This window comes from Onychostruthus taczanowskii, unplaced genomic scaffold (genome assembly GCF_017590055.1).
Source record: "Onychostruthus taczanowskii isolate IOZ18803 unplaced genomic scaffold, ASM1759005v1 scaffold61, whole genome shotgun sequence".
Classification (NCBI taxonomy): Eukaryota; Metazoa; Chordata; class Aves; order Passeriformes; family Passeridae; genus Onychostruthus; species Onychostruthus taczanowskii.
The window spans coordinates 3,153,008-3,179,630 of record NW_024503790.1 but is presented as its reverse complement, the minus strand read 5'-3'; the positions used below and the strand labels follow the sequence as shown (position 1 = coordinate 3,179,630).

At 45.8% G+C, this 26,623-nt stretch overlaps 1 protein-coding gene across 3 annotated transcripts in view; it reads left to right on the top strand.

The window, feature by feature from the left end:
* CAMTA1 (calmodulin binding transcription activator 1) overlaps positions 1–26,623 on the top strand; it is a 239,247-nt gene that overhangs the window by 62,128 nt on the left and 150,496 nt on the right. For 2 of the 3 annotated variants that reach the window (XM_041419799.1, XM_041419798.1), the window contains exons 1-2: positions 532–595; positions 19,855–19,990. In XM_041419799.1, the coding sequence (XP_041275733.1) occupies positions 19,871–19,990 (120 nt within the window). In that variant the 5' untranslated portion in view covers positions 532–595; positions 19,855–19,870. Of the gene's footprint in view, positions 1–527; positions 596–19,854; positions 19,991–26,623 lie in introns of those variants that run through there. The other variant, XM_041419802.1, reaches the window with a different exon arrangement.

The following is a 26,623-nucleotide window of genomic DNA, read 5'->3' as shown; positions in this document are numbered from 1 at the left end:
GAATTATGTCGCTGGCGCCGATAATTTCCTGCAAACAAATCGGTTCTGATCTGGAAGTAATCGCCCGTATCATTCCTGCAAGTGGGAGCAATGACTTATGTTGATGTCACCCGCTGGCTTTTTATGGCAACGATTAATAATTCAGTAATTCTCTCTGCAGTGATGCTGTTCTATTTATAAATATTTTATTTAGCTCCCTGTGTCCGTACTGTCGCTACCCTCCCCTTTGCTTCCTGACGTCATACCGGGCTCTCGGCGATGCCGTGGTCACCACAGTTACCAGCAAATTCTCTGTGCTGGAAAAATGTTAATGCCTTTCCTCATTTGCATCTCTTCATTGTCCTGTTTAAGCCTGGCCTTGGTGGCGTGGATGTGAACATTTACTGAGTGCTTTCTGTCAGTCAAAACCCGATTTCAGCTGCAGCCTGGCCCCGGGGTAGGCGGCTCCATGTCTCTGTTATAAAACTTTCCAGTTCCCAGCACAGCCATGCAAGTAACTCTGTTTTCTTTCTGCATTTCTCTTTCAGGAAATTGCAGCTTATTTAATAACGTTTGAAAAGCATGAGGAGTGGCTAACAACCTCCCCCAAAACCAGGTAATGTTCTCCTGCTCAGCACATTGACTCTCTCGCGCTGATGACTTGACTCACTGATCAATGCCTTGACCACCAAGTGGAAACTCCCAGTCACGCCTGATGGCTTGTGACACCAAACTCTCATTAATTGCCTTAATGAGCATTTTATTGAATGAAATCAGATTGATTAAAAATGGAACAGCTACAGTCTTGGCAGGTTAAAGTTTTAACCCGATGGCTCAGGATTTAATTGTATCCCTTCAGATGAGCAGATCTGAAGTCTCTGAGCAAGGTCACGGGCTGTTTATCTTGACAGAGCTCCCTTGCCTCTAACTTTAAATAAATAAAAAAGCACCAGTCCCACCATGTGCTGCCTGTTCACAGACAGGCACGGGGATTGTTTGCGTTCTGGTGTTTCCCTTGCTGGGGTTAAGTGTTTGATGGTGAGGAGGTCCCAAAAAGCTGCATTAACAGACATGTTTGCAGTTTATTATTCAGTAAATGTCATGTCTTCTTCGTGCTGCCATAAATGTTTAACTTCTCGCTCCCCTGGGAACCCTGACATGGAGTTTTGGCTGTGGATGTTTTCCTGCTGTTTCAGCTATGTTCTGGCTCCATACGTCTCACTAACGCAGAGAACGACTCTTGCTTTCTGGTCTTGCTGGGCTTTTGCTGTTTTTCTTTTTCCCAATCACCCCTTTCCTATTGCAGAGGGCTGGGCCATTGGAAGGAGCCTGCTGGGACCCAGGTGAGAGAAAAGCCTATCCTAGCATCCTGCATCCCAGCATCATCCGTTGCAGGGGCCGGTGCCCGGAGCAGCGTGCTCCAGGTTTGGCATCACCTCCTGCTGCCATGAGCAGGGACAGAGGTCCCAGCGGGACATGGGGAGCAGTGCCACCCTAACGAATAGCACAGATTGATTCCAGGTGTTCCACAGCACCCAGCTGAAGAGAGGATGGACGTGGAGGCCTTCTCTGCACCTCTGCAGTGCAGCTGCAGGTGGGGCGCACAGAGGACCTGCTTTCCATGAAATATGGGAACAAAAGAGCTGTGTTGTTTTACTTTTTTGTGGGCTTTCTGCCTCCAAGACTCTATATTTTTGCTACATTGGTAAGTAATGCATTTGCTTGTTGTATTAAAATGTGTAGCACCTGGGGAGGAGGTGTGGGAAACTCCATTGTTTTCTCAGTGGTTCTCCAAGACCTGGAGCTGCCATGGTAGTGGAAGGGCCCTGAATGGATCTTTCCTGCTGGTAGCAGCTGTGAGGCTCTCCTTGGCTGCAGAACAGCAGGTAATTCAGTTAATATTAGCAATAGTTTTTTCTGGGTTGGTAATCTCAGTTTCAGAATTAATTCAAAACAATTTCTGACTGAGCCTTTGCCAGAGAAGCCTTTTAAGGGGTCAGAAAACACATTAACTAGTCTGGCTCTGCATAGTGTCATTAAAAATTGGAGATTATAAATGTTTTTGTAACAGCATCTTCTGATTTTAAGAGCTTGGTTTGCTAAAGGCAATGCATGAAAACAATTTTCTGATGAACAATTCCTTACCTTCCCCTTGTGTGTTTACACTTGGAAGAAAGAATGTCCCAGGAGAAGGAAAGTTGTGACATGAGTTCAAGGTCCTTCTGAAATTGTTCAGTTAGTTTTCTAGCTTTTTTTTTTTTAATACAAAAATTAATTGGAAGAGTTAAATGCTGAGTTGCTACAATCAGGGCTCCCAGTGTTATAGAATTAATGACATCGATTTGGCACTGAACTGGAACACTCCCCGTTCTTTGTTTGCTGCTGTGGGTGCTACTAATTTCATCTCACAAAATTAATAAAAATTAATTGCACCACTGACACACAGAGAGTTTCCTAATCCGATGATGTATAGTGTGCTGTGAGGAGTCACTGCTGGATGGATGCCATGGGGCCCCAGGTGCAGCTGGACGCTGCCTGTGGGAGCTGCTGCTGCTGCAGCTGTGGGCAGAGGGTTGATATTGGTGATGGGGTTTTGGTGCTGTCCAGCTCAGCCACCGGTGAAGGAACTGCTGCAGAGGGTCAGGCCAGGCTGGGCTGTGATGCCTCACAGGTCACTGAGCTAAGACAGAGCGTGGCAATGAGGGATGAGCTGGTTTGGAGCCAGGCTTGCAGTTCTGAATGTTTTAAGCTCTTTCCCAAACAGAGTTTCCCATGTTAACAGCATGGATGGGTATTGCTTTAGTCATGGACATGGAGGGGAGGCCCTCTTGCCATTGAAGGAACTATGACAAACCTTTGCAAAAGGTCCCTAAAATTACTTTTTTCTGAAACTTCTCATTGAGCGACTCCAATTGATTGAATACACAGATATAAATGTGCTGGAGCATTATTACAACAGTCCTTTGAGCGCTCCAGTTGATCAACATAAATTAGCGAGTACACCTCGCAAGCCTCGACCTTGAGGCTCCCTTGGAATGGTGTTTGGTTACTTGATGATGTGCCGGGTAATCCGCAGCGGGTGTTCCGGCAGCGGGGCGGGGAAGCGTTCTGCTAATGCAGCAGGGCCAAGTGTCTGACATTTCCAAGTTTAAATGCAAATCACGATGACAAAAAAAAAAAAAATTACTTGACATTTATATATCAAGTAGAACTTAATTGTTATTTACTCTGGAATTTCAATGACAAAGTCAATTTTCTGAGTCCAGGAGTATTCTGCTGGAGGAAGATACTTTGCTTCCCTGTTTCCAGGTGCCTTCTGCCATTAGCATTTGTACAGTATTTTAAAAATATTCTTGAGCGATCCGAGGTGACTTCACTATTTCACAAGTGGGCCCCAGGCAATGGAAAAGCCTTGGCTGTGCCCAGAAGCTGCAAGGTCAGTTTTCCAGCTGGGAATGTAGCTCAGGTGCATTTCTGCCCCTTCCTGCTTCATGTCTTGGAAAGGACACAGGGGGAGTGCTGGGGGGACCAGCCCTACTCCATGGTGAGAGCAGGATGGGTACAGTCCCTGGAGTCTCTCCACCTCCTGTCCAGGTGCCCACACAGGGGGATTGCTGGGGGGACAGCCCTACTCCATGGTGAGAGCAGGATGGGTGCAGTCCCTGGAGTCTCTCCACCTCCTGCCCAGGAAGCACACCCTGTGCCTTACCTGTCCCTCAGTCCAGCATGAGGAACATCCCCTATCTGGGATATCAGCGGCATTGTAAAGAAAAGTTAGGACCTTGCAGTATATTAATTCTGTATTAAATAATTAATAGTAAAATTAATTGAATTACTCAATTTTCAGGTAAAAAATAGGGTAATAAATATTCATAACTTACATGATTAAGGGAATTTCCATTTCCTATGTCATTAAAGTGAGATTAGGTAAGGTTGGGTTTAAATGAAGATTGAAAACAATTGTGCTTTGGAATTAATTCACTATGTTAGGCCACTACCTTGAGAGCCTTCTTTCCAGTGTGCTCTGTGTGAAAGCTGTCCCACTGCATGGGTGGATGCTGCTGCCAGGATGTCCTGGCTGCTGGGAAATGAGACAGAGGCTCCCCATGGAGGAGAAGCTCATGGGAGCTGGAGGTTGTGGAAAAGCAACTGCCCAGAGCTGTGATTAGTGGCAAAAGTTCTGTCCTCTCCCCTTGTGCTTATTGCAAAGAAAAGTCCTCTCAAGACCTTGTTTAGACTTTCAAGGCACGTTTTAAAGGTCCTGCTCTCTCATATGGCTTGTACTCTCCATAGGATGCAGGACCATTAACCTTGCCCGTGGGCAGTGCTGAAATTTGGGTTTTCTGCCTGTGCTGCTGGGAGCTCTGGCATGTTTGGGGTCACATCCAACCTATTTTCCTCTGTCTAAGGCAGCTTGTGTGTGCTGTCAGCACTCCTGGCTCAGGATGCTGCTTGACATAATCCCTGCTAAATGTGGCACATCTCTCTTTACACTTTATAGATTTCATGACTCTCAACACTTTCTTCTCACTGCTTTCAGTATTTCCTTCTCTTTATTGTCCCTGCAGAGAATAAACAGTGCACAGATGGTTTTAAGAGCCCTTCGTTCGTATGGATTTTTAGCTGCTATGGTCCAGGGGTGTTGAGACACCAATAATGAATTCTTTTAACAGCTCACCATGTTGATTGTAAAGTGACCTAAGGGCAGAGTTGCTGGGAGCCATCCAGATGCCTGACCTGACTCAGGCAATGGTCTTCAAGTACTCCTTCCAAATTCTTCCCATGACAAATCCAGCCTGGTGTGTGCTGGTCCTCTGGGAGAGCTGGTTTCCCTCTGTATTCATCTGGCAGCTCAGAAGAGCTGTGTCACAGCAGAAGATGTCACTGGCCAACTTGGACAGTCAAGGCTAGAGGTCTGTGTTTCTGTTGTGGATTCACCTGGCACAGAGGCTGAAGGTTGGCTCTTCCAGCCCACCAATGGCTCTGCAGCCCCTGTGCATGGGCACCAGGCTTGGGCTTTCCCACACAGCAGAGGGATCCGTGCCAGAGATGGTTCCACAGCTGGTCCACGCACACAAACACCTGCCCCACTGCCTGGCTTTGCAGGCACACAGGGCTGGGGTGCAAAGGCTCCTTCCCCTCTTCATGTGGACTCATAAGAGTCCTGCAGCATTGACCCTTGGAGGAGAACAGAACTCTGGAAAACATGGAATAGTCACAAAAGCAATTATCTGATAACAAAGCAGTGAAATCATTCAGCAAACCCGTCTGCCTGCAGCAAGTCTTGGTAGGTTTTTCTGTCAATGGGTATGGCCAAGGAAGACAACGTGGCCTTGGACAACACTGACATTCAATATTTGCCAGGCTCTGACTGTTCTTGATCCCCTGTGGGAGGATCTTAGGGATGAGGAGGCTGCTCAGTGTGTGTGAGCCCCCTGTACTGGGCCTGTGACTGGGGTTCCCAGACTGCAAGGCAGATCAGTGAGGAGCTGCCCTTGTCCTGGGTAGAACAGATGAAAAAGTGTGCTGGAAGAGGTGTTGGGCTGGGCTTCTGATGGTCACACCTAGACCTGGCAGACAATTCCATATTGTCCAGTGTTCTGTGCTTCCTATCAAAGGGGCTGTGAAGGACAGGGCTTGATGGCTGTTGTGGAGCCACCTTGGACCTGCCATTCCTGTGTCATATGTGCAGGCTGCTGAGTGGCAGAAGACCTGCTGTTTGTTCTTCAGGCTCTTCTAAATGGCAACAAAACGAGTCTTTGTCGCATTTTAAAGATTTTTGCAACTTAATTTATATTCTCATATGGCACTGAAGAACCTTCTTTTGTCCAGGAAGTAAGATATGCAAAAATAACCTTTAAGTTGCTCCTAATTGACCCTTAATGATATTCTCTTGTTTCTTCCAATACATTCTCTGCGTCAAAAACACCATCCAGCAACTGCTTGTTGCATCTTAATGGCTGCAAATAGCAACTGATGAAAAATAAACTATTTATTTGGGTTCTTTATTTATTGACAAGGATTTTTGCATCCAGGAAACCTGGCCCTGAGGTTGGAGTGCAGGGCTGAAGCAAGGCACCATGGGCTGGCAGGGACTGGGCTTTGATTTCCTGATGGGGACAATGTCTTAAATGACAGGAACAGTGTTATTCAAGTTGCCCATTGGAATGTTAGCCAGCCTGTGCTGGTAACATGGAATTGGGGGGAGGATGTTTGTGCCTGTGTATGCAGAGCAGCTGGAAGCATCGCAGAGGATCTGCTGCTCAGCCTGGAGAGGACAGATTGGTTTGTGTTGTGGTTGTTGGAAGATGAGGAGCTGCCTGCAGACATTGAGGTTTTCCTTTTGATGCTGAATAAGTGTGTGTAGGCAGTGAGCAGGCTTTGCTTTTGCTGTGGTGTGAGGAGTAATTGCTTGGCAGGCACAGGTGCTGTAGGTGTGCATTGACATTGTAGTGAAACACTGGACAAGTGTGTGACTCTGCTCAGCCCAAACCTGGAGCAGTTGGTGGGTGAACAGTAATGAAGCTGAGAGCACTGATACAGGTGTTCAGGTTTGAATTTTTCTTCATTTTCTTCCTAGTCCTGAAAACACAGATTCACAACAATCTGGCAAAGATTCTCCTCAAGTTACACTTGTTTGGCGTTCTTGCTATGCGCACTGTAACAATACTTTAATATAATTAAATTTTAAATTCCGTGTAGAATCTGGTGGGTAGGCAGATGTACCGGTATGTTAAACTTTATGTCACTTAAAAATGGTTCTCAAGTACATCAGAGGGAGCCCAGCCAGCTGTAAAATGATCTGCTTTATGGCACTGCTTCGCAGCTTTGGTGTCTGTGTTTTAATTACAGATGTACCTAAAGTCTCACACCCTTGGATAACTCTGATGGGCCGTTTTGTTTCCTGTAAGTTACTGACAGGATGTAAAGTGACATGAGGGAAGGTGCTGCCGGGGTTTTCCAGAGCTGCTGTTTGTGAGAGCGTTCAGTTTCTGACTCGTGCTGCGGCAGCTTTGTTTGCCGTGAACAGACAGTGCAGTCTGCTGCCCAGGGCAGCTGCACCTGAAGTGGCATCACCCATCGCCAGGATGACAAGTGGTAAAAGGGGTTTTTGCAGCCTCTTTGCAGCCCTGGGCGCTCTGTGTGTGTTGGGACTGGTGTAAGAAGTGGCTTTGTGGCCCCAGGCAGGTGGGCACGTGTCAGGACTGGTTTCAGGGCGGGTGGGCATCAGCCCCTCTGCCTCCCTGGCTTGTCCCCAGCACCAACACCCACCAGCTACCCACCAGCTGAGATCAGCTTTGCCCACATTTGCTCCTCAGTAAGTAGAGCCAGTGGCTGGGCTCAGTGCAGGATGAAGATTTCCAGTGCTGTGGAGTGGGAATCTTGTTGCTTGGCAGGCAGAAACCATTAATGGTGTTGTTTCTCGAAATAAAGAAGTGGCCTTGTCCGGAGGCATCCCACGTGATGATTTGCCGAGTTGTGCAGCATGATTTATGCCTAGCCGTGGGATTATTGTTTGCTATTGATTCTGAGGGAGATGAAGCATCAGTAAAAGCCCATCAGAAGCCTCCCAGTGGAATGTGAAAGCTGGAAGCTTTCCTGACAGAAATCCTGTTGCCTCTTTGGTGGTGGCTCAAAACCCGCTGCCCAGCCAATCTCCAAGCATCATCTTGCAGTCCTTCTCATTTCAGCATTGCCTGTCTCTGTCCAGTGAGGATGTACTTTGTGCTGCAGGGAGGTGTTGAGCTGAGAGGTACTGATGGATCCCTTGGGGATCCTCTGGCACCCTCTGCCCTGCTTCCAGCAGACAGTAGCCGTGTCACTCCCTGTCCTTTGACAGAGCTGCTGCCATCAGTGAGAGTGAATTGTGCCCATAGTATTATTCCTGTATTTATTTTGTAAATGTCAAGCATGAACTAAATTAAGATAAATAAGGCTGTTCCATTTCACTGTTCAATTTACAAAATTTTGATGAGACCAATAACATCTGTCCTGGTTCCATCTCTTGGCCAGCTGAGGGTGGCGGCAGGTCTGACAGCTCTGCTCCACCTATTCCCCAGCCGTGTTTACAGACAGGAGATGTACAAGTGAGTCATTAAGCCATTTGGTTCTGCCTCTGCTCTGTCTGACTCTAGTAGACAAGCTGAGAGGTGATGTGGCTGACAAAGAGCTCCACCCTCACAACTGGAATTGTTGTGTTGCCTTAAGTGCTGTTGTAAAAGGCGAGTGATGGGTGAACACATTGCTGTGAGTTGCAGCAATGCAGCTGGGTGGAAGTGAAGCCTTATCTGGGATGTGCCTTATCTGCAGCCTTCCCTTCTCCTGCTTCTCCTGGAAAGGGGAACTGTGGTCTGGTTTCCTCTGGAGAACCTGGACACCAACACTCACTCTGCTTATCAGGTGTCAGGTTATGGGTGCATTCCTGTCCTTGGATGTGGGTCTGAGGTCCAGAGCAGCATATGGAGTGTCCCTGCTGTCACTCCGTGCCCTCTGGAAGGTGACCATTTATTTCTCATCAGTCGAGCCTCTTGCACAGCAAATGGGTCATGCAGGGGAGATCTTCTTGCTGGATAAGCAATTAGGTAAAATAAACTACTCAGAGGACAAATTATGCAGGACTCTTGCCCTGTAACAAATGAATTAATTGACTTTGGTATTTGTGGGATGTTCCCACTATTTTATTTAATTCTCTCTGGCTAAAGGGCTCCCGTGTTTCCCCCTGCTCTTACGCTGCTGCAGTGAGTAAACAGAGTATTAGGGGTTGATTTACACTGTTACAAGCAAAGGCAGCCAGGTGATAATTGCAGGAACCTTTCCGCATTTCCTTAAGAGAGACAAAACCTCTTTCAGCAGCATGTCCAAGAGTCTCTGCTTGACCTGTGTCTCTGGGGTGCCATCAGTTCTATGTGCAGCCTTACAGAGCTCATTGACAGCAGCATGGCAGTGCAGCATGGGCTGGAATCATGACCTGCACACAGTTGCAAGGGCTTTGGAAGCACCAGTGCTGCAGAGCACCAGTGCAGCTGCTCCTGGAAGCACAGTACAGTCAGGAGCTGAAGTGGGCTGGTGCAGGGTCGGGGCTGTGTCTCTGTGGCAGCAATCCCAAGTTGTTTTGAAGGCTTTGTCTGGATCTTTGGAAGCAGTGGCTGCTGTAGCAGTGTGTTACCTGGGATGTCATGTAGAGCAGCACTGCAGGAGGATTACAGGTCCTGACCCTCATGAAACCATTTGGCCAAGTTGCTTGGTTTATTTACAGTAATTAAATTAAAGCTCTGATACAAATCTTTGCTGTGTAACAGGATTTGTCAGCTCAGAAATTATGACACTGTTTGACCAGTTGCCAAGAAAATACTCCATGTGTAAGGTGACAGTGGGTTCACCAAGTAGTGCCCAGTCCCAGCTCCCAATGCCAGGGTGGAAAAGGGCTCTTCCACTGTTCAGCTTCTTAATTCCACTTCACAGTATTCAGGCAGATGCCTCAGGCCAGGGATGGTAACACTGGTGGTGACGTGGCGTGGGGACCTGTCTCCCTGCTCAATGGCATTTGTGATCCCAGACAGCTTTAGAAGACCCAACCAGTGCTAAATTGTGCAGCAAACTTTTTTTGGTAAACTGTGGCCTTTGAGAACAGTGCTAGCCAAGAGTAGGGCAGTATTTTGTGCTCTGCTTTAAATTTAGGATATGAAAGATTTGGAGGATTTTATAATCGCAGCTTTGTGTGCTTGCTCTGCCTCCTCTTCTCCCACTGGTTTTACTCCCAGGCTTTTCTAACTGCTGCTCTTGTCTGGTTTCTTTTCCTCTTTAATTCTTGCTCTCATCTCCTCAACTCATTAAATTTATAAAAAAGTCACTTCTAATCCTGCACAGATCCCAGATCTGGAGGGACTGTTATATTTATTATGGCTTTCTTCATTCTGCCCACCTGCCTTTACCAAAATCCCTAGTTCTGGGTGAGATAGTATTTGGTCACAGACAGAGGCATGTACAGGTGGGAAACCAACCAAAGCAGCTGATGTGTGGACACACTCCCACTGTTGTAATGTTGATGTGCCAGAGTGAGCAGTGGTTAGAGAGGGGGTTCTGCACTTAGGAGGGACATGAGAGCACTCCAGGTAATGTATGAAAAGGATCAAATTATTAGGGTTTGGGTTTTTTCCTTCAGATTATGTAGTTCATAGGGGAGCTAACATTTAATCCCAGTTTCTTGCCAATATTAAAAATTTGGCGAAGTTCTGAAAAGTGGAAGTCTTGCATGGCCTTAGCACAACTGCAGCATCTGACTCGTTGCAGGGATTAGATGAGTCTCCACTTGGCGCCTGAACAAGTAGGTTTCAAACATTCTGAGGATTTGACAGTTGCATAAGATCACTACTGGTGGGAGGGAGGTGAGAGGAAAGCTGTGGAGGCCGTGCTTGGATTCAGGCAGCCTGGGGAGAGGCCGGGATTCCCGGCACGGTGCTGGCAGGGTGTTCCGTGGGAAGCATCAGGTGTCCATCAGGGAATGCTTCATGTCCTGGGATTTGGGTTGGGGGAAGCTGGGCCTGCTTCAGGCCTGTGTTCCCATCTTGTGCTTCTCCTGTGGCAGCTGAGCTGAAACGTCCTTGTGAGAACATCGTCCTTGGATTTTAACTAATCAGAAAAGGTCGCGCCTTCCCTGCACCAGTGCGTAGGGAACAGTCACCCCTTGGCCGTTCTCTGTCAGCTGAGCTCGGAAAATAACAGAGGTAAGAGGAAAAGGAGGGTTTTGATCAAAGGAAATTGGGCAAACTTTGACCCAGTGATGCTGGGTGCTGTGCTGGGTTTGGGGACAGTGAGCGTGGCTTTGTGGCGGGGTGATGCAAGGTTTAAAAGAGCAATTCGTGCTGACTTGTAGGGTCACAAATTAGGGCATGATAGAAAAAGGATTGGCTGTTAACAAGAGTTGGTTTAGGCTAAATTAATCTGAAAATGTGTAATTTCATCTCAACTAAAAATACTGGAATGTAATTAAATTCTAAAGTAGGATGAGCTGAGAGGGTGTAAGAAAAGATAAGCATCAGAATAAGACAATAATTGAGTTTGTATTGTAAACACATTCCTGTAGGAATTTGGGATTTTTAAGCTGCTTCATTAGAAATTTTAAGTCGAGAGTACTTAACAGCTTGGGAATGTTTTGGAGAAGTGGTTGACTACTTTTGTATTTGTCTGTGTTCTTTGTTTGCAGGATTTTGTATATTTGGGGTTAATTCTCTCTTATCAACTACTAGTTTATTAATAAGTTTGAAGGAGAATAAGGCTTAAAATTAGAAAATGCGTATTTCCATGTGAAGCTGATTGTTTTGTGGGCTTATGTTTTTCATCTCCTTTTCCCTAAAAATTGAATCTTTAATATACACAATTAATAAATTAGGTTAGCACCATTAAAACACTGGTAATTCTGAAGTGCCTCACATGAAATACTGAAGCAAATATGTTGTCTTTGTCTGTGCACAAGTTACTTGCTCAGTCCATCAGGTAGGGATGAGCCAGGTCAGGTTGTGCTGTGCCATTCTCCTGTCACTCATGGCAGTTGTGGAGCCAGTGTGTGAAGGAGAGCTCATGGCTAGGATGAGTGGGGTATTGCACCATCATCTAAACAGAGCTGTGAACACTGATTTGAACAATAATCAGCACAATACCTGCTTGTCAGGGTGTTTGAAAGCCACTACAGCTGGTGGTTTGAGACTCCTTTCTCTGGTGCCAGCACCTGTGCAGTGAGTGTTGGATGGAGGATGGAAAAAATGGGTGCAGCCATGCTCTCAGCTTGATCCTGGCCCCAAACACTGAGGGGAAGGAAGGTGATGAATGGAATTTGGTGCCTCTTTGGTGATACTGCACAGCCTGCTCAGCACCAGCACCTTATGTTATGGAGTTGTGTAGTTTTTTGTAAAAAAGTTTTTTTGCAGAAAAAATGCAGACAGGTTTTCTTCTTATTGACTAAAAAAACCCTTAATTCTGAAAAATTACTTTGTGGATCTTCATATTTCACAGACTATAACTAGATTACTACCTTTTACTGGAATACTTTGTGTTAATGAAGACCGATTAGAATTACATAATAGATTTCCTCTAAAGAAGGCATTATGTGGTTATTTTTTACTGTCTGGCATTCTAGTTAATTGCCTTGTCATCATTAATTGATGGGACTAAATTGATATAAATAAACAGATTCTATTTGTGAGGTTCATTTGAAAGAGAGGAAGGGCTGAGAACAGGCTGCTGCGGGGCATTCCAGCAGGTGCCTTGTTGAAGGGAGCTCAGGCTTGGGCAGTGCCACCACTTGTGAACCCATTTGGAGGATGCACAGTGAGCTCTGCCCTCCTTCCCTGGGAGTGCTCACTTTGCCTGGACAGGGCTGGGGTTGCTTGTGATGTCCCATCTTAAAGCTGACCTCAACAGGTCAGTCCTGGCTCAGCCCTAAGCTCCAGCCCTACAAAGAGCTGATGGTCCTGGCTCTGGGCTTAGGAGGGGCAGCCCAGTAAGCCCAGCTTCTGGGACAGTTTGAGTATCTCTGGTTTCCAGGTTAAACCAGATTTATGTACATAGTTACTATTAATCAGGAATCTATGGAGTCCCAGCAGTCAACGGAGTCCAAGGCAAATCAGCATTTTTAATTGAATTGCAATATTGCAAATGATGCTTTTGCCTGGACAGAGTGAGCTGGTGGTGGCTGTTGAGCAGCACTGTGTCCCCTCTCCAGCCCTTTCCACAGTGCTCTGCCCATCTTCTGCTGGGCCTGGCTGTGCTGATGGGGCACAGATGTGTTGCTGGACCACAGCTGGAGTTGCTCCCTCCCGTGCCAGCATCACCAGTTCCTCCAGTCTTTGCTGTTTCGCTGCTTGCAGTGTTAGAAGTTCATCAGCTGTTGAACTGCATTTACGGTTTGGAGTGGTTCTCAATTTAAATTTATAATTAATTTTTTATTATTCAATTTTCAAATATTTACCGATTTTTACAGTGTCTCAAGTCATGAGTCAAGCTGCGTGCTGCTTAGCAGAGGGAGAATCCTTTTTCTTCCTCAGACCTCTGCTCTCCTCCTATCCCCAGTGAGATTTTTCCCAATTAACAGCAAAGCCTGTGTGGCTCCCACCAGCCTCAGTGCTGGGGAGGTGACGCCTGCCAGAGCCCAAGGACATGCTTCATGTGCATCGTGGCAAATTTCCCTGGTATGTGGTGTTTTGGACAAAACCAGGGTACAGCCCCACTTTGAAAGAGTTGTGGAAACCTTGTTAGCCTGGAGCTGGTGTTGTTACAAGTGGGGAAATTGAACAGGAAGTAAGTTAACTAAATAAATAGCATTTTTCTTCCATTTTCTTCCTTCCCCATAAGAATGCAGCAGTGTTTGCACACACATGTGTTGCTGCTGCACTGGGAAGCGACCACATTTAGAACTGAAGTACCCCCCGCAGGAGAAGACCATCTCCAAATAAGTCTTTTAAAAGTTAATTGGGGCCCTTGGTCCTCACTGTAACAATCTGTGTCCATGGAGGGAGCAATTGATGAGGCAGAATGGCTGCTGGCACCCGGGGGCTGGAGCCCTTTGGTCTGTGTGAGCACAGGGAGGGAACGGGGCTCTCCTAGGTGCACCAGTGGAGATGATGGTGATTAATCTGAAAATAGTTTAAAGCATTCATGAATTGTAAGAATTAATTCCCAATAAATCAAATGGTAGCCCCATGGGAGTAGGGAAAAGAAATAAATGAGGGCTAAAGAAATTGATAAAAATCCTTGAGCAATAAAGAGATGAATGCCAGTTCTTTTAAAATTATATTTAAATGAACAAAGTTGATTTAACTGGCTTTTTTCATACCTTGTACTAAGATTTAGTTCTACAGCATGACATTATATCAAGAAATAATTTGCAGAAAGACTTTTTAGCATTTCATGTGCATTCCACTTAATGACAATTTAAATATTCTGTCTTTGGTCCTACGTCTTTACGGGGAGGCTTCAATTGCTCGGTGTGCTGAGGAGTTCATAAAGATTGTTTCTAATTTCTTTTTCAAGTCTGTTACAGAGTTCAGAGTGATCAACACGTGAATTATAATGTTGCTGAGTAAAATGTGGGGAAAACTGTTGTTAACTGCTTGAACTAAATACACAGCTTTGGGATAGTGCTGTTTCCAGAAGTATTTTCCTGCCTAGGGAAGTCCAGACAAGGTGCTGAACTGAGTTCTGACCCACTATGTCACTGGGAGAGCAGAGCTCACCCTCCTGGTTGTATAAATAACATATCTACTTAATTTTTAACCTGTTTTTAAATTTTTTTAAATTGGCTCTAGAAAGAAAATTATAAAAATGGAATTCATCAGGCTGAGTAGCCATCATAGGCAGAGGTGCTGTGTGAGTCTTTTGTGGAGTTCACACTTAGGGGCCAGCTGCAATGCACTTAAATGGCAGCAGAGTAAGTGGCTACTGAGAATCAGATCAATTGTATCACTCTTATTAGTGCTGGCAGCAGTTACCTGTTTTGTGGTTGTTTCAAGAGCAAGGACACAGAGCAAAGACATCAATTTCTGACCCATTAGTGAGTACAGGTGTTAGCACAGAAGGAGTGGTGCTGGGGGGAGTTGTTGTTATACTGAGGTGCCTGGAGCTGCCTCTGCAGCCTGACAGGGACACCACGGGGACAGGGACCCCACGGGGGCATGGGCAAGGCTCTGCCTCCCCATCACTCTCAGCTGAAGCTGCTGTGCTTGGCACCTGACTGCATGGTGCTGCAGGGACATCACTGCTGGGAGGATGATGGGGTCCTGCCTCCATCAGCAGAGCCCCAGATGTTCTAGGGATTCACTTCTGTACCAAAACCATGCAAACAGAATATCTTCACAATGTGGTTTTGTGGCACCAGCATCCTGATCACTCCTTAAATTGCCCCAAGGAGCTGCTTTTGGGGTTGGACTTGTTGCTGGGTATCCCAGCCCACACCAAGGAGATGCCCAGCAGCTGTGTAGTGGTCTGCAGCTTGTGTTGCAGCCATCAGCATTTATCCTGATCTTGCAGAAGGGCTTTCCTTGGCAGCCCCTGGCAGTTCTGAGCAACGGCACAAAAGCCAACTTGGCACTGGCATGGCTTGTTCAGTCCTGTTTGTTGGAGCCACAGGTAATTACTCCCATACTTAATGAATGACATTACTTTTATTGATGAACACAGAGGCTACATGCTGGAAAGAGGAGGTAAGGATTAAGTTTTATGGCCTACTGCTGCTATGAGAAGGAGCATCTAGACACCAATTAATGCCCCCTTGATGGGATTAGCCATTGTGTTAACTGCAACTCTGGATAAAATTGCTAAGTCTGTGACTTTCCACTTTTAACTTCTTAAATATTGTAGATATGAAGGAAGTTCACTTACATCTTAAATGGAAATGACATTTAATTCTAGATACAAAAAACTTGCAGCCTATTTACATTTCCTTGTGATTTATACCTCCTACTACATGGATAAGAAGACTTAACTGAAGTCTTTATTTCATCCCTGCTAAGTTCAAAGATCAGACAAATTTCAAACATATAGCCTGTGATTCCTTCAGTTGCTGTGCCAATAATCCCAACTTGCAGTGAGGAGAGTGGAGGTTGCAATGGCAGCAGCCTCTCCCCATGAGATGCCATGGCTTTCCAGCAGTTATGGTGAAGTCTGAATATCTACATTAAGTTTTTGAGGGGCTTTTCTTTGGTTTTTTGTCCCACTGGTGCAGGCTGGGCACATGCTGGGGTTTCTTTTCTTTCAGGGCAAGCATGAATAATTGCTTGAGGGTGAAAGCCAAGCATTTATTTAGGAGGGGGGAAAAAAAGTGTTTGTCAAACAAATTTTTGTGTGATCTGCTAGTGTTACAGCTGGGGGACAAAATCCCCACAGTCTTGAAAACATTTGCCCATGTAAATATAATTTTAAAGCTTTTTGTCAGTATGGAAGAGATCTACCTGCTACAGCATCCTCCAGGTGCATCCCTGGGCTGGTGGATGATGCCCTTGAGACAGGGTTATGGCTCTGCTTTGCCTTGGGTGCCTCCATCCTCAATGAGCCTGGGTGACCTCCTAAACCAGCAGTGAGTGTCCAGGTATCTGCATGGCCGAGGGTGGGTGAGATGTCAAGGGCTGCAACTGCTTGAGATTCCTCTTTCAGTTTTCCATTTGGGCTTTAATCTTCTGATAAGCCACAGGTGCAGTGGTGGGAAATGTCAAGGTAAATGAAGACTTCAAGAGCAGCATTCCTCAGGGGAGAAATAACTTCAGTCATCAGATATTTTTCTTGGACAGAAACAAGAAATAAGAGATGAGGTGTTTCTGAGAGCATGATGTCAGCCCTGACTGACAGTCCCTGTCCATCACTGCTGCAGTGTGAGGGCAGTGCAGAGAGGAAGGAAATAGATGGTTACTCGGAGTTGATCACCTGCAGTTTTGGCTAGCCCCAGAGCTCTGCCTGCTCTGCTGCATGGCAGGGCATTAGCTGAGTGGGAGGGACCTTGTCACACTCACTCCTGGAACTTCTCCCCATTCCCACACTGGCCTGGATGAAGACAGGTTCAAGGACTTGGTCTTCTTTGCGTTCCTAAGGAAACAAGGACAAGGATTCGGTGCAGTATTTTCTTGAAAGGCTATCTCTTTTCATGTCTTCCTCCAGGCCTCCAGCTTTTCCCAGCCAGTTTCTGCATCAGTAGGTTGCTCCTTTGGGAAAGCAAAGTTAATTTCTCATTATTATCATGCATAGATGCAGAAGATGGAAGATAGTCCCCTCCTGTTGTCCCTTGGCTCCATGATAACTTCACAGCCAGAGAAAATCATGCAGGTGAAAAATGGCATCATCCAGGCTGTTTGCAGGAGCCATCTCTCAGTGTGGAGGGTGGCAGGGATGGAGGGGGCTTGTCACCCAGGCACTGGGGACAGCTTCTGCTTGTGCACTGAGGTACAGGGAGGGTCTGGTGTGTGGTACCTCTGCTTTATGGTAGCTGTATTAAACATCCATATTCGTCCTTTAAATATCCTCTTTGGATTGGGACTGGAATAAATGCAGATGATATAATAAAAAATAACTCTTAGAGCCATGGACCTTCTCAAGGAATGGTTCTGGCTGATTTTGCTCTGTTATCTTGAAAAAGAGACTCTTTTGGATTTGCAGTATTTGCAATTCCCTTTTGGCACCCCCAGTTCCTGAGGCAGTAAAACTTAGTTTTCATTAACTGATATGTCTGACATTTACCACATCTCGATGTGACAATTTAGAGGGAACTGGTTAAACTGAAAAGCATTTTTAATATTGCAGTAATGTGATTAAGGGGAAATCTCCGTCCTCCAGGCCAGAGGGACCTAAATGAGCACTAATGGTGTGACAGATGAAGCATCAGTTGACCAAAATATCCTAATCTTAACTTGCTTTCTGTTTATTCCCTTTTTGCATCAGGCTTCTGTTAACAAGAAGATAAGTAGGTTTAGATTCCAATGACCCAGGTGAGGGACTTAATCCAAAAGAAACAAAACCCACTCAGAGCAGGTCTTAGACCCAGAGGTCAGTATGCACAGCTGAGTTGGGTGTCAAATCCAAAATGACCTCTCTGGAAAATGGTCCCTGGAAATCTCATTTCCTCTGTTCCTCCCTCTCTTTGTCTTACTGAGGGAAACTCTGATTTATCCAGTGGCCTGGTTTACTCCTGAGCACTGGAGTCCTGGGTCGCCCCAAGCAACGAGCTCAGACCCATTGGCTGCAGGGGATGATTGTTTGTGTTAAAAATAAGTAGGAAAATAGAATTTAGGACCTTCTTCCTGTATGTAGCAGGAACAATTTGGGCAAAAGTAGCTCTTAGGCTGTTGTGGCAATTTGTGGGAGCCTTGGCAATAGATAGCAGGGAGAGAGGGAGGAAAGCATTCAAGATCTCATCAATACTTGAGACAAAAGGCTTTCTGCTTTGCAATTACTCTTCCCGTCCTTCCCTCTCCTTCCCTCAGGCCGCAGGCAAGAAACCAAAATAGAGATTAGGCAGCTTTTAAATGCCACAGGCTGGTAAAGGAGAGGAAATCCAGAGCGGATCAAGAATTGCAGCCTGTGCTCAGGCTTGTGACTTTGTCCCTCTCATCTGCAAAGGGAAAAAGGAAATCCCCAAATTCAGTCTGAGTGGCAAAACCCCCAGAGATTTGGGCTGGAGTCACATCTGTCACATGCCCTGGGAATCCCCGGCAGGCCTTGCTTGCTGTGTCTTCCCACATGATCAGTTGGCTGCTCTGGGCTATGTCTGAATGCTGAGGGATGGATGAGCAGGGCAGAGCTTTCCTCTCTTCTTCCTTACAGTGGGTGAAATGCAGCAGTGTAGATCAGGTTAAAATTGTGTCTCATCTCATGAAGTTATCTTTAAAAACCAGCTGCTTTCTGTGAGCCTTAAAGCAGCTCGATACGCTCTTATCAAAATCGAAAACCGCTCCAGAGATCCTTAAGAGATTTTGTTTCATTGGGCTCTATTTTCTGTAAATCTCGTTAACTGCTTTGCCCGTGCCCTCTCACTGTGTTCCTTTTTCATTGCAGAAATCACCAACAAACCCAAGTTCCAGCCCTGAGAGCAGCAGTGAGGCCGCAGAGCTCAGCTCTGCCCTGCCTGTGCCCGCGTGGCGCTGGGAGTGAGGGAAGCAGGATTTCCCTGGCATCACAAGCCTCCAGGTCCTGTGTTTTGTGGAACACCACGTGTGTGAGGCAGGAGCTCAGCTCTCTGGCTTTTCATTGCCTGCCCTCACCACGCAGGTGACTGGTCAGCCACCGGCCACAGCCCGAAGGTGCCTGGGGGATCTCTGGTGTTGTGAGAAAGGTTTGAGCTGCCACGTGCAGTGACTGGGGGCTTACAGAATAAACATTGAAACGAGGTACATAATACCTCCACTGAATTAATGCACTATTTCCAGTGCTGTCAAACAGATGTCGTGGCTGTGCTGACACCCGAGTGTTTATTTTCAGGGTGATGAGGAGGAACAGCCTCCCTGAGCCCTTGGGTCCAGTCTGCTGGGACCTGGGGGTTAGGAGGAGGTGTAGTTTGGGAGGATGGGGCTTGGGTTTCTGGCCACAAGCAATCAATATTTGTGTGTATGTGGAAAAAATGCTCACTGCCTCCCATCTTGGAGGGTATTTGTTATTTCTCAGTGTTAAAACGGACTTGCCTCGGTTGTGATTTGGCTTAGCAAGCAGCAAAATCTCTCTACAACCAAACTACAGTGGCTCCTGTCTGCTGGGCATCACCATGCCTTTAAGGACATTTCAAATTGCCATCGTAGTTTTTAAGTGGAGAAAGTTTTCCTGTGTCTTTGAAGTTGAGAAGGTGCTCAGAAGGAGCAGGTTACTCCCTGTCTAGCACTGATCTAAGCAGAACAGTGAAACCAATGTATAAGCTCGTGCTTTTATCCTTCCCTTCTTTTTTGCTTGTTTATTGTCATTTAAAGCCAACATTCATGTCCTGGTGCAGCCTTCGAGGTGGTTGGAATTTCATTCTGCTGGTACGTTAGCAAGAGAGAGAAATTGTAATTAAATAACAACAATCCTTTTTTCCCCCTAAATTTTCTTTCCTTCTAATTTTCAGCATGTAGCAGTCAAAATACATCCAGTGAAAATGTTGGCTATTTTATCAGAATTCCTTTTTTTTCTTTCTTTAACCTATCACTGGCACTTCCTGCATTAGGTACAAGATCCTCACAGAAGAGTTTGCAGATTGCAGACATCACTTCAGCCAGGTAACAGCAGCAAAAGGAGAGCATTTATTTAACACCAAATCCTGACTGTTGCTGTTCTGTGGAGCCTTTTGCTGGTCTGTGGGGCATTGTTCCATAGACACCTTCATTCTGGTTTTGTTGCTTTATGTAACCCAAACCTGTTTCTTGCTTTTAGACCACAGAATGGTTCTATGATCCTGTACAACAGAAAGAAAGTGAAATACAGGAAAGATGGATATTGCTGGAAAAAAAGGAAAGACGGGAAGACCACCAGAGAGGATCACATGAAACTGAAGGTGCAAGGAGTGGAGGTAGGAGCATGGTGGGGGTGGCTGTGGTCTGTGCTGGGCTGGGAGGTGACGGCTCCCCAAGACACCTCAACCCAACAAAGGCTGTCCCCACCTTCAGAAAACTACTCCTATTTGCTGAATTCCATCTGCTACCCCTGGCCTGGGTCTGGCTGGGGTTAAACCCCAACTCGCCCCACCCCCAGCAAATAGACTTATTCTTTATCACTCCTTTGAGCAAACTGAGTACAGCTTCACCACCTGCCTGTGTGGCTGCTGCCTGGGCTGTGTGACTGTGGAGTGTCTCCACACTGAGCATCTTCTGGTAGACTCTGTGGTTTTTGTAACAGGCACTGCCCAGGGGCAGCCTGACACCTCAGGGTGGGCTGCACAGCTGTAACCGTGGTAGCTGGAATGGGTCCAGTTTGGGTCTCACAAATCTCAGCTAAGTTTTGGTAGCAATTGCTGTAATTTCTGTGTGCTGACAGAGTGTTGGTCTTGCAGTATGCAGGGGAAGAATTTCTGTTGAATTTGACCCAGAATCCATGTGTGCTTTGAGAGAACCTTTGCTCTGCTGATGGTATTCAGCCACTCAGACACGTTCATGCAAGTGATTGCACCTGAGGCATTATTTCTGGAATAAGCTCATTTGTTCTACAATATGTCATTTTTTGACACCACTTTTCTTTCTTAACCTCAATCTGCATGAGGAGAGAGCTGTTCTGATCACTCTGGTCACTGCTGATGTTAAAGGTTTGCACAGGTGTGGATAACAAGTGCTTTTATCCAAGTTTTATAGGTATTAAATAGCAATGACTTGTTCTGGTAGCAGAAGCCCACCCACAGAGCTGTGCCCAGCTCTTTCCTAAGACAGCAGGGCTATATTCCCAACACTGGATACCAAACTTGGGGCAAAAGTGGTCCAAGGCTGTTAAAATGTGTAATTGCAGTGTTCAGCTGTGTCATTTTGGCCAATTGGCACGTGAGGCTGCCGGGTGTGTGTTTGTGTACTGGGTTGATTTTGCAGCTGACAGCCTGTGAGCCTGGCTGGGGTAATTGGGGTGTCCATGACAGGCAGAGCTTCACCTGTGTCTCCAGGCCTGTCTGGCAGCTGCCAGGCTGGACCTGGGGCTAAGCTGGGCTTTACAGCTGCACCCCCAGGCCTGCCTTGGCAGATGCTTTGCAAGGCATGAATCTCCCTCCTGTTGGGGTGAGGGGCACCCTGCTCTCCCCCAGCATCCCCAAAGTCAGTGCCAGCAACTGGAAGGGGATGAGTGCCCAGAATTCATCTCGTGCTCCAGCTTCCTCCTAGCCCATTTGTCATTCTTACATTCTGTCTGCTCTAATGAGGTTTTGGGGTTTAAAATAGTATTAAATGGATTGCATTATATTACACCAGAGAGGCATAACTTTGTTCCATAATTTTTACATCCAATAACAATGTTTTATTATGACAAGCACAAAAGAAAAAAAAAGTCATCATCACAGAAATGGTGCCTTGTTTTTGTTTTGGGTTTGCAGAGTGTGATTTAATTAACTTTTTTAAACTTTCACAGTTCAGAACAGCAGACCCTGTGCTGTCCCTTCACCTGTAGCAAGAGATTGTTAATGACCTTTGGCTGCCACATGAGCACATGAGAAAATAAATGGGACTTTCTTGGGGTTATTCCAAAGCTGGAGCTATCCAGCCCTTTAGTGCCTGACTGCATGGATGTGGTGGTGATTGTGTTTAACTCAAAGAACCCTGCACTGAACCCATTAATTTCTATTTTACTGAAGTGTCTCCTGGAAAGTAGCAAATACAGATGGGCACATCTGGAGCTGGAGGAAGCACAGCTTTCAGGGATCCTCCTTGTGGCTGATCACATTCTCCACTCAGGAAAATAAGTGTCAAACTATTTGCTTTGTGATTTGGATGTACCAGGGTTTAGCCATTCATTCCTACATCCTTCTCCAGCTTGAGAGCCCTTTAGTACCTGATTTTCTCTCTTCAAGAAGGTACTTGCACCCTCTCATCCACAGGCAGCACCTGGGTGGTCACTGCCAGTCTCTGTTCTGAACGATGCAGAAGTCATCTGTTCTCTTGACTTCCAGGTGTTTCTTGGGCAGAATGATGTAGTTTTAACCTTATTAATTAATTACTCAATCAGTACACCTTGCTACTTCACAGACAGCATTTTGGGTTTAGGTTGCTGATACCATTCTAAAAGGAAGCAATGTTCTCAACTTGGACACGTAGGCAGCAGATTTAAAATAACAAAAAAGGCTTTTTTCAAATTTGGAGTGATACCGTAGTTAGCTGCATTAGGGTTTAACAGGGCATGAAATAACTGTCTGCCTTGTGGCACTGCCAGATCATCTCAGCGACTCTTGCAGCCAGAAGATAAATAGGGATCATTGTCGTACTGATGGAAAAGTACTTGCAGAGCCGACAGCCAAGAGCATCAATAGCATCCAAACATTGCTCTGGAAATGGCAGCTCGGAGGCAGGCAAGAGGAACATGCTGGCCTGTGAAACTACTGACCAGCCAGTTCTGAACAGGGATTGGTATTAAAAGATTTAATAATTAATTCCTTCCTGAGCGTTTTCAATGTGATGGCTCCTTTGTCTTTCCAAGTTTTGGGTAAATAGAAAAATACATTTTGGAAACAAAAAGTCTACATCAAATCCTGAGGGATGTTGATGTCTATCAGAACCCTGTAGAAGGATTTGGTGAGCATGGGTGAGGCATCTAAAGCCAATTTAGGACATAAATAAGGAGTAAACTACTTTGACCAGGAATACACTCATTTAAATAAATATGGATTAAGAGGAATAAACTACTTAACCAAGGGGATGTTAAATGAAAATGGCCTGAAATCCTCAAGCTGTTGCCTTGGTTAGCATTGCTGTACAGGAGGGGTTTGGGTATTACTTGGTTAATCTGATCACAGTCCTTTTAGAAAAGGCTGGATAAACCAGAAAGGAGAAGTTAATTTGGCCTTTCCCTTAATACACCTCTTTGTGCAATTCTTTGTGGAATCTCTAGTCTGTGATCCTTTTTAAAATTCTAATTAATTAGGATCCCTGGCGATGTGTTCCTAATCAAGTCACATAATTAAAAATATTAACTAATAAATAATAGTAAGGGGAGTGTTGGAATAGCTTTGCCATGACTCCGGATGGTGCTGCTCTGCTTTGCAGGCTCCTGGCTCAGAGGTTGCATTTCTGCCTTTTCTTGTGTGTGAACTTTTCCAGGAGAGTGTAACTGTGCCTTCACATGAATTCGTAGTAAACTGCTGCCAAAATTAAAATGAGGTCGTGTTTTTATAGTGAATTTCCCTCTCATCATTTGTGTTTTGGAAGGTCAACACTGATCAAATTGCTCTTTTATCTTGTGTTGAGGATATTTTAGTCTCTCCAAACCCCAGTGCCTGAGAAGTGGTTATGGAGAAGGGCTGTCCCAAGGCTGGGGCAGAGCTGTTCCTCTAGTCCCACTCCAAGCACCAGAGCTTCTGTATTTGAGAATACCTTGGTCTCTTGTAGATTGGGTGTTTGTTACCTTGGTACAATATGGTAATCTTTATGAATTCCTTAAAAAAGAAACAACAAAAAAGTAAAACTTGATTTCAGTCTTATTAAGAGAGAAACTCCCTTGTGGAGATGGAGATGCAAAGTATCAATTTTGTATGCAGGACTTGTATTTAATTAATATCATAACAGTCCCTTAACACTATTGCAGATTAGTCCATGAGGACAGGAATGAAAATTTTAGATTATTCAATTACTGCACAAACCCTGGGACATCACCATCAAAACTGCACACAGGTTTCGTGGCATTTGGGTTTTGGCAGCATCCCTGTGCTCGCCCTGGGTCACCAGAGTGGGGACAGCATCAGTGGCCTCTGCAGCCAGGGGCACCTGCAAAGGAGCAGAGTTTTGCTTTTGGTAAATGACCAAATGGGCTCTGCATTGTGCAGAATAGCCCACCATGGAATACTGAACTGCAGAGTGGTTGTACATCTCTCTCTTCCCTGCTGTCGTGGGTGAAATGGACTCAGTTGTCACGGGAGGGTGGGAGCCGTGGAGGAGGCACGTTGGAGCAGCCCTAATCTGGGAGCGATTCCTTGGGCAGCCTGAGCCACCTCGCTGCAATTCACTTTAATTTTCATGGGCTTTGCTCGCCCTCAGAGGTGAGCTGTGTAGTTTGCAAACTAATTAGGATCACATTGTTCAGTCAGTGTGCTTAATGCATTTCAGAGAAATACTGTGGAATGGCTTTGGAGGAGAAAGGAGAGTTTAATGTGAGAGGCTTTCTGGAAATATGACACACACGCGTGCATACATTAACACAAACAAGTGGCCCTGAACAAGGGAGAAACTGCTCACAAGGAGGGGCATTTTCTTCATTATTGATGCAAATATCATTGTCCTGACACGTCTCCTGAGATTTCACTGATCCCCTTTATAACCAACCTCTCTGTTAAGCCCCTCTAGCTCATTAGAGATAACAGCACCTCCCCATTTTTGCTGGGGCACACTCACCTTTGCAGTGTGGTGCACCTCTCCACAGTGGGCACCACAGGCAGATGCTTGTGCAGAAATGTGGAGGTGTTGACTGCTCATGAGCTGTGGATGGGATTTATTCCTGTTCCAGCTGGTGTTTACAGCACCTGGAATGCAGGGTTGTGATGGCATCTTAATGATTCCTGTGTTGGAGGCAGTCCTGGGAAATGGGAGCATTGTTCTGCCATTTCTGAAGGGGAGTATGGATTATTGTTAAATCCAGAATGGATCTCCTGGGAGTCTCTTCAGAAGGGAACATACATATCAATAATCCTTTTGTATATCAGGGCCCTGATGTATTCTCCTGCAGTAACATAAAGTCACAGCAAATTCTCTTGAGTTTTGGCTTCTTTTCCTAATGCCCTGTACATGTGCAGAAGATTTTTTTTCTTCACAAGACCCATAACATTCCTAATCCTTTAATTGTCATGGTTTATTTAACTTCACCAGTAGAAGCTGTCCTAGTATCTGGGTGTCTCAGAATGAAGATTCAGCTGAGATCAGGGCCTTGGGGGATGCCCTGCCTGGCAGGTGCCCTGGAGGCAAGTTCTGCCCAAGTCAAGGACAGCCACTGTCCCTGCAGTGCAAGGCAACAGGTTTGCAGCAGCGCTCAGGTAATTGCTCTGTAATTGACTGCATCATCATTTTTTCCCCTGTTTAATAAATAGCGTGAATAAAGCTGAGCCACATGTGGTAGGGTTGTAATTCAAATCCCATTCACCGAAGTCTGAGCATTTTTCATTTAGGATGTAAAAAGTTTTGATGTAAATGGTTCCAAAAGGATCTCTGTGGACTAATGACATTAACATCAGGCTAGATTGGAATTTTGTTGAGTAATTGGTGCTGCAACTACACCCCTTGCTGGGGGGAGAGAGGGAACCAGGGACTACAGTAGGGTGTCCTTGAGGTCCCTTCCAAACCACACCATTCTGTGATGGGTCTGTGGGGATGTCACTTTGCAGAATCCTCTGCTGACATTGAATTTTGCCTCTTGACTAGATGTCATACTGCTTTTTGCACCCACAAAACAAAGCAGCGAAACAAAAATTTTAATAAATACATATATACTTTTAGTCATCCTTATGAAGGAAAGCATTAGAACAAGTATACAGACACAGAACATGCTGGCAGGCCCCTGAATCCCTCTGAAATGTGAAGCTTGTGTCGCCTTACCAACTGCATGGCACAAACACACATTGACATTTATATTGACTATTTCAGTTTAGAGAAATTCAAAATTAAATCTATTTTCTGCCAGCTCTGTTGGAAAATCTATTTATGAAAACAAAATCCAATAGGAGATCTAAAGATTGGTGGCCAGAAATGAAATACATTGAGAATAAAATATATGGAGATTGGATTGCTGGCTCTGTGGTCTGAGTTTAATGTGCTGAGGACAGGGATGGGGATGGAGGGGTACTGGTACAGACTTTATCCCTGGGTTTACAATGTAGATGAGTTTACAGCAAAACAAAGTAAACATCAGTGCTTTTTGGACCAGAGTTGGTGGTCAGCATATACCTTTTTGACCACACAGTTTCTTCTGTGCCTGTGTGGAACTCGAGACAATGTCTGTCCCTGGAAGTGGTGCCTGGAGAGGGGTCAGTGGGAGCCGTGCTGCGAGGAGAATCCCTGCCATTCCTCACAAGATTAAGAGGTTTCCTGGTTCTGTAGGGATCCCTGTGTCTGCACGGAGGATCCAGATGCTGGAGCAGCATGTGCCTTGTAATCTTGTAATTGCATTGTGGGCTGTGACAGAGATAAGGGCTTCCATGGGAAGGGAGGAACCTCGGTGGCTCTGCCTTCCCTGCCTGGCTGTTAGTGAGCTCCTCTTTATTTATTTCTTTCTTTCACTGTGTGTTGGGCAGGAGGGCAAACCTGGTTTGCTGTATTGCTGCTGATTCTGTGTGCGTCAGGGGTGCATGAAACATTTTAATTTCCTGAGTTCCTGTTGGAAAGTGGGATATTGCTCACCAAGGTGTGCGTGGGGAGGGAGAACAGGAGAGAAGAGTCTTGTTTGAAGGTTTGAAGGTGCTGGAGTTCCTGAACACAATCTGGGCTTGTCCCCAGCAAGCAACACAGACACAGAACCTGTCAGAGGGGGTTTAGAG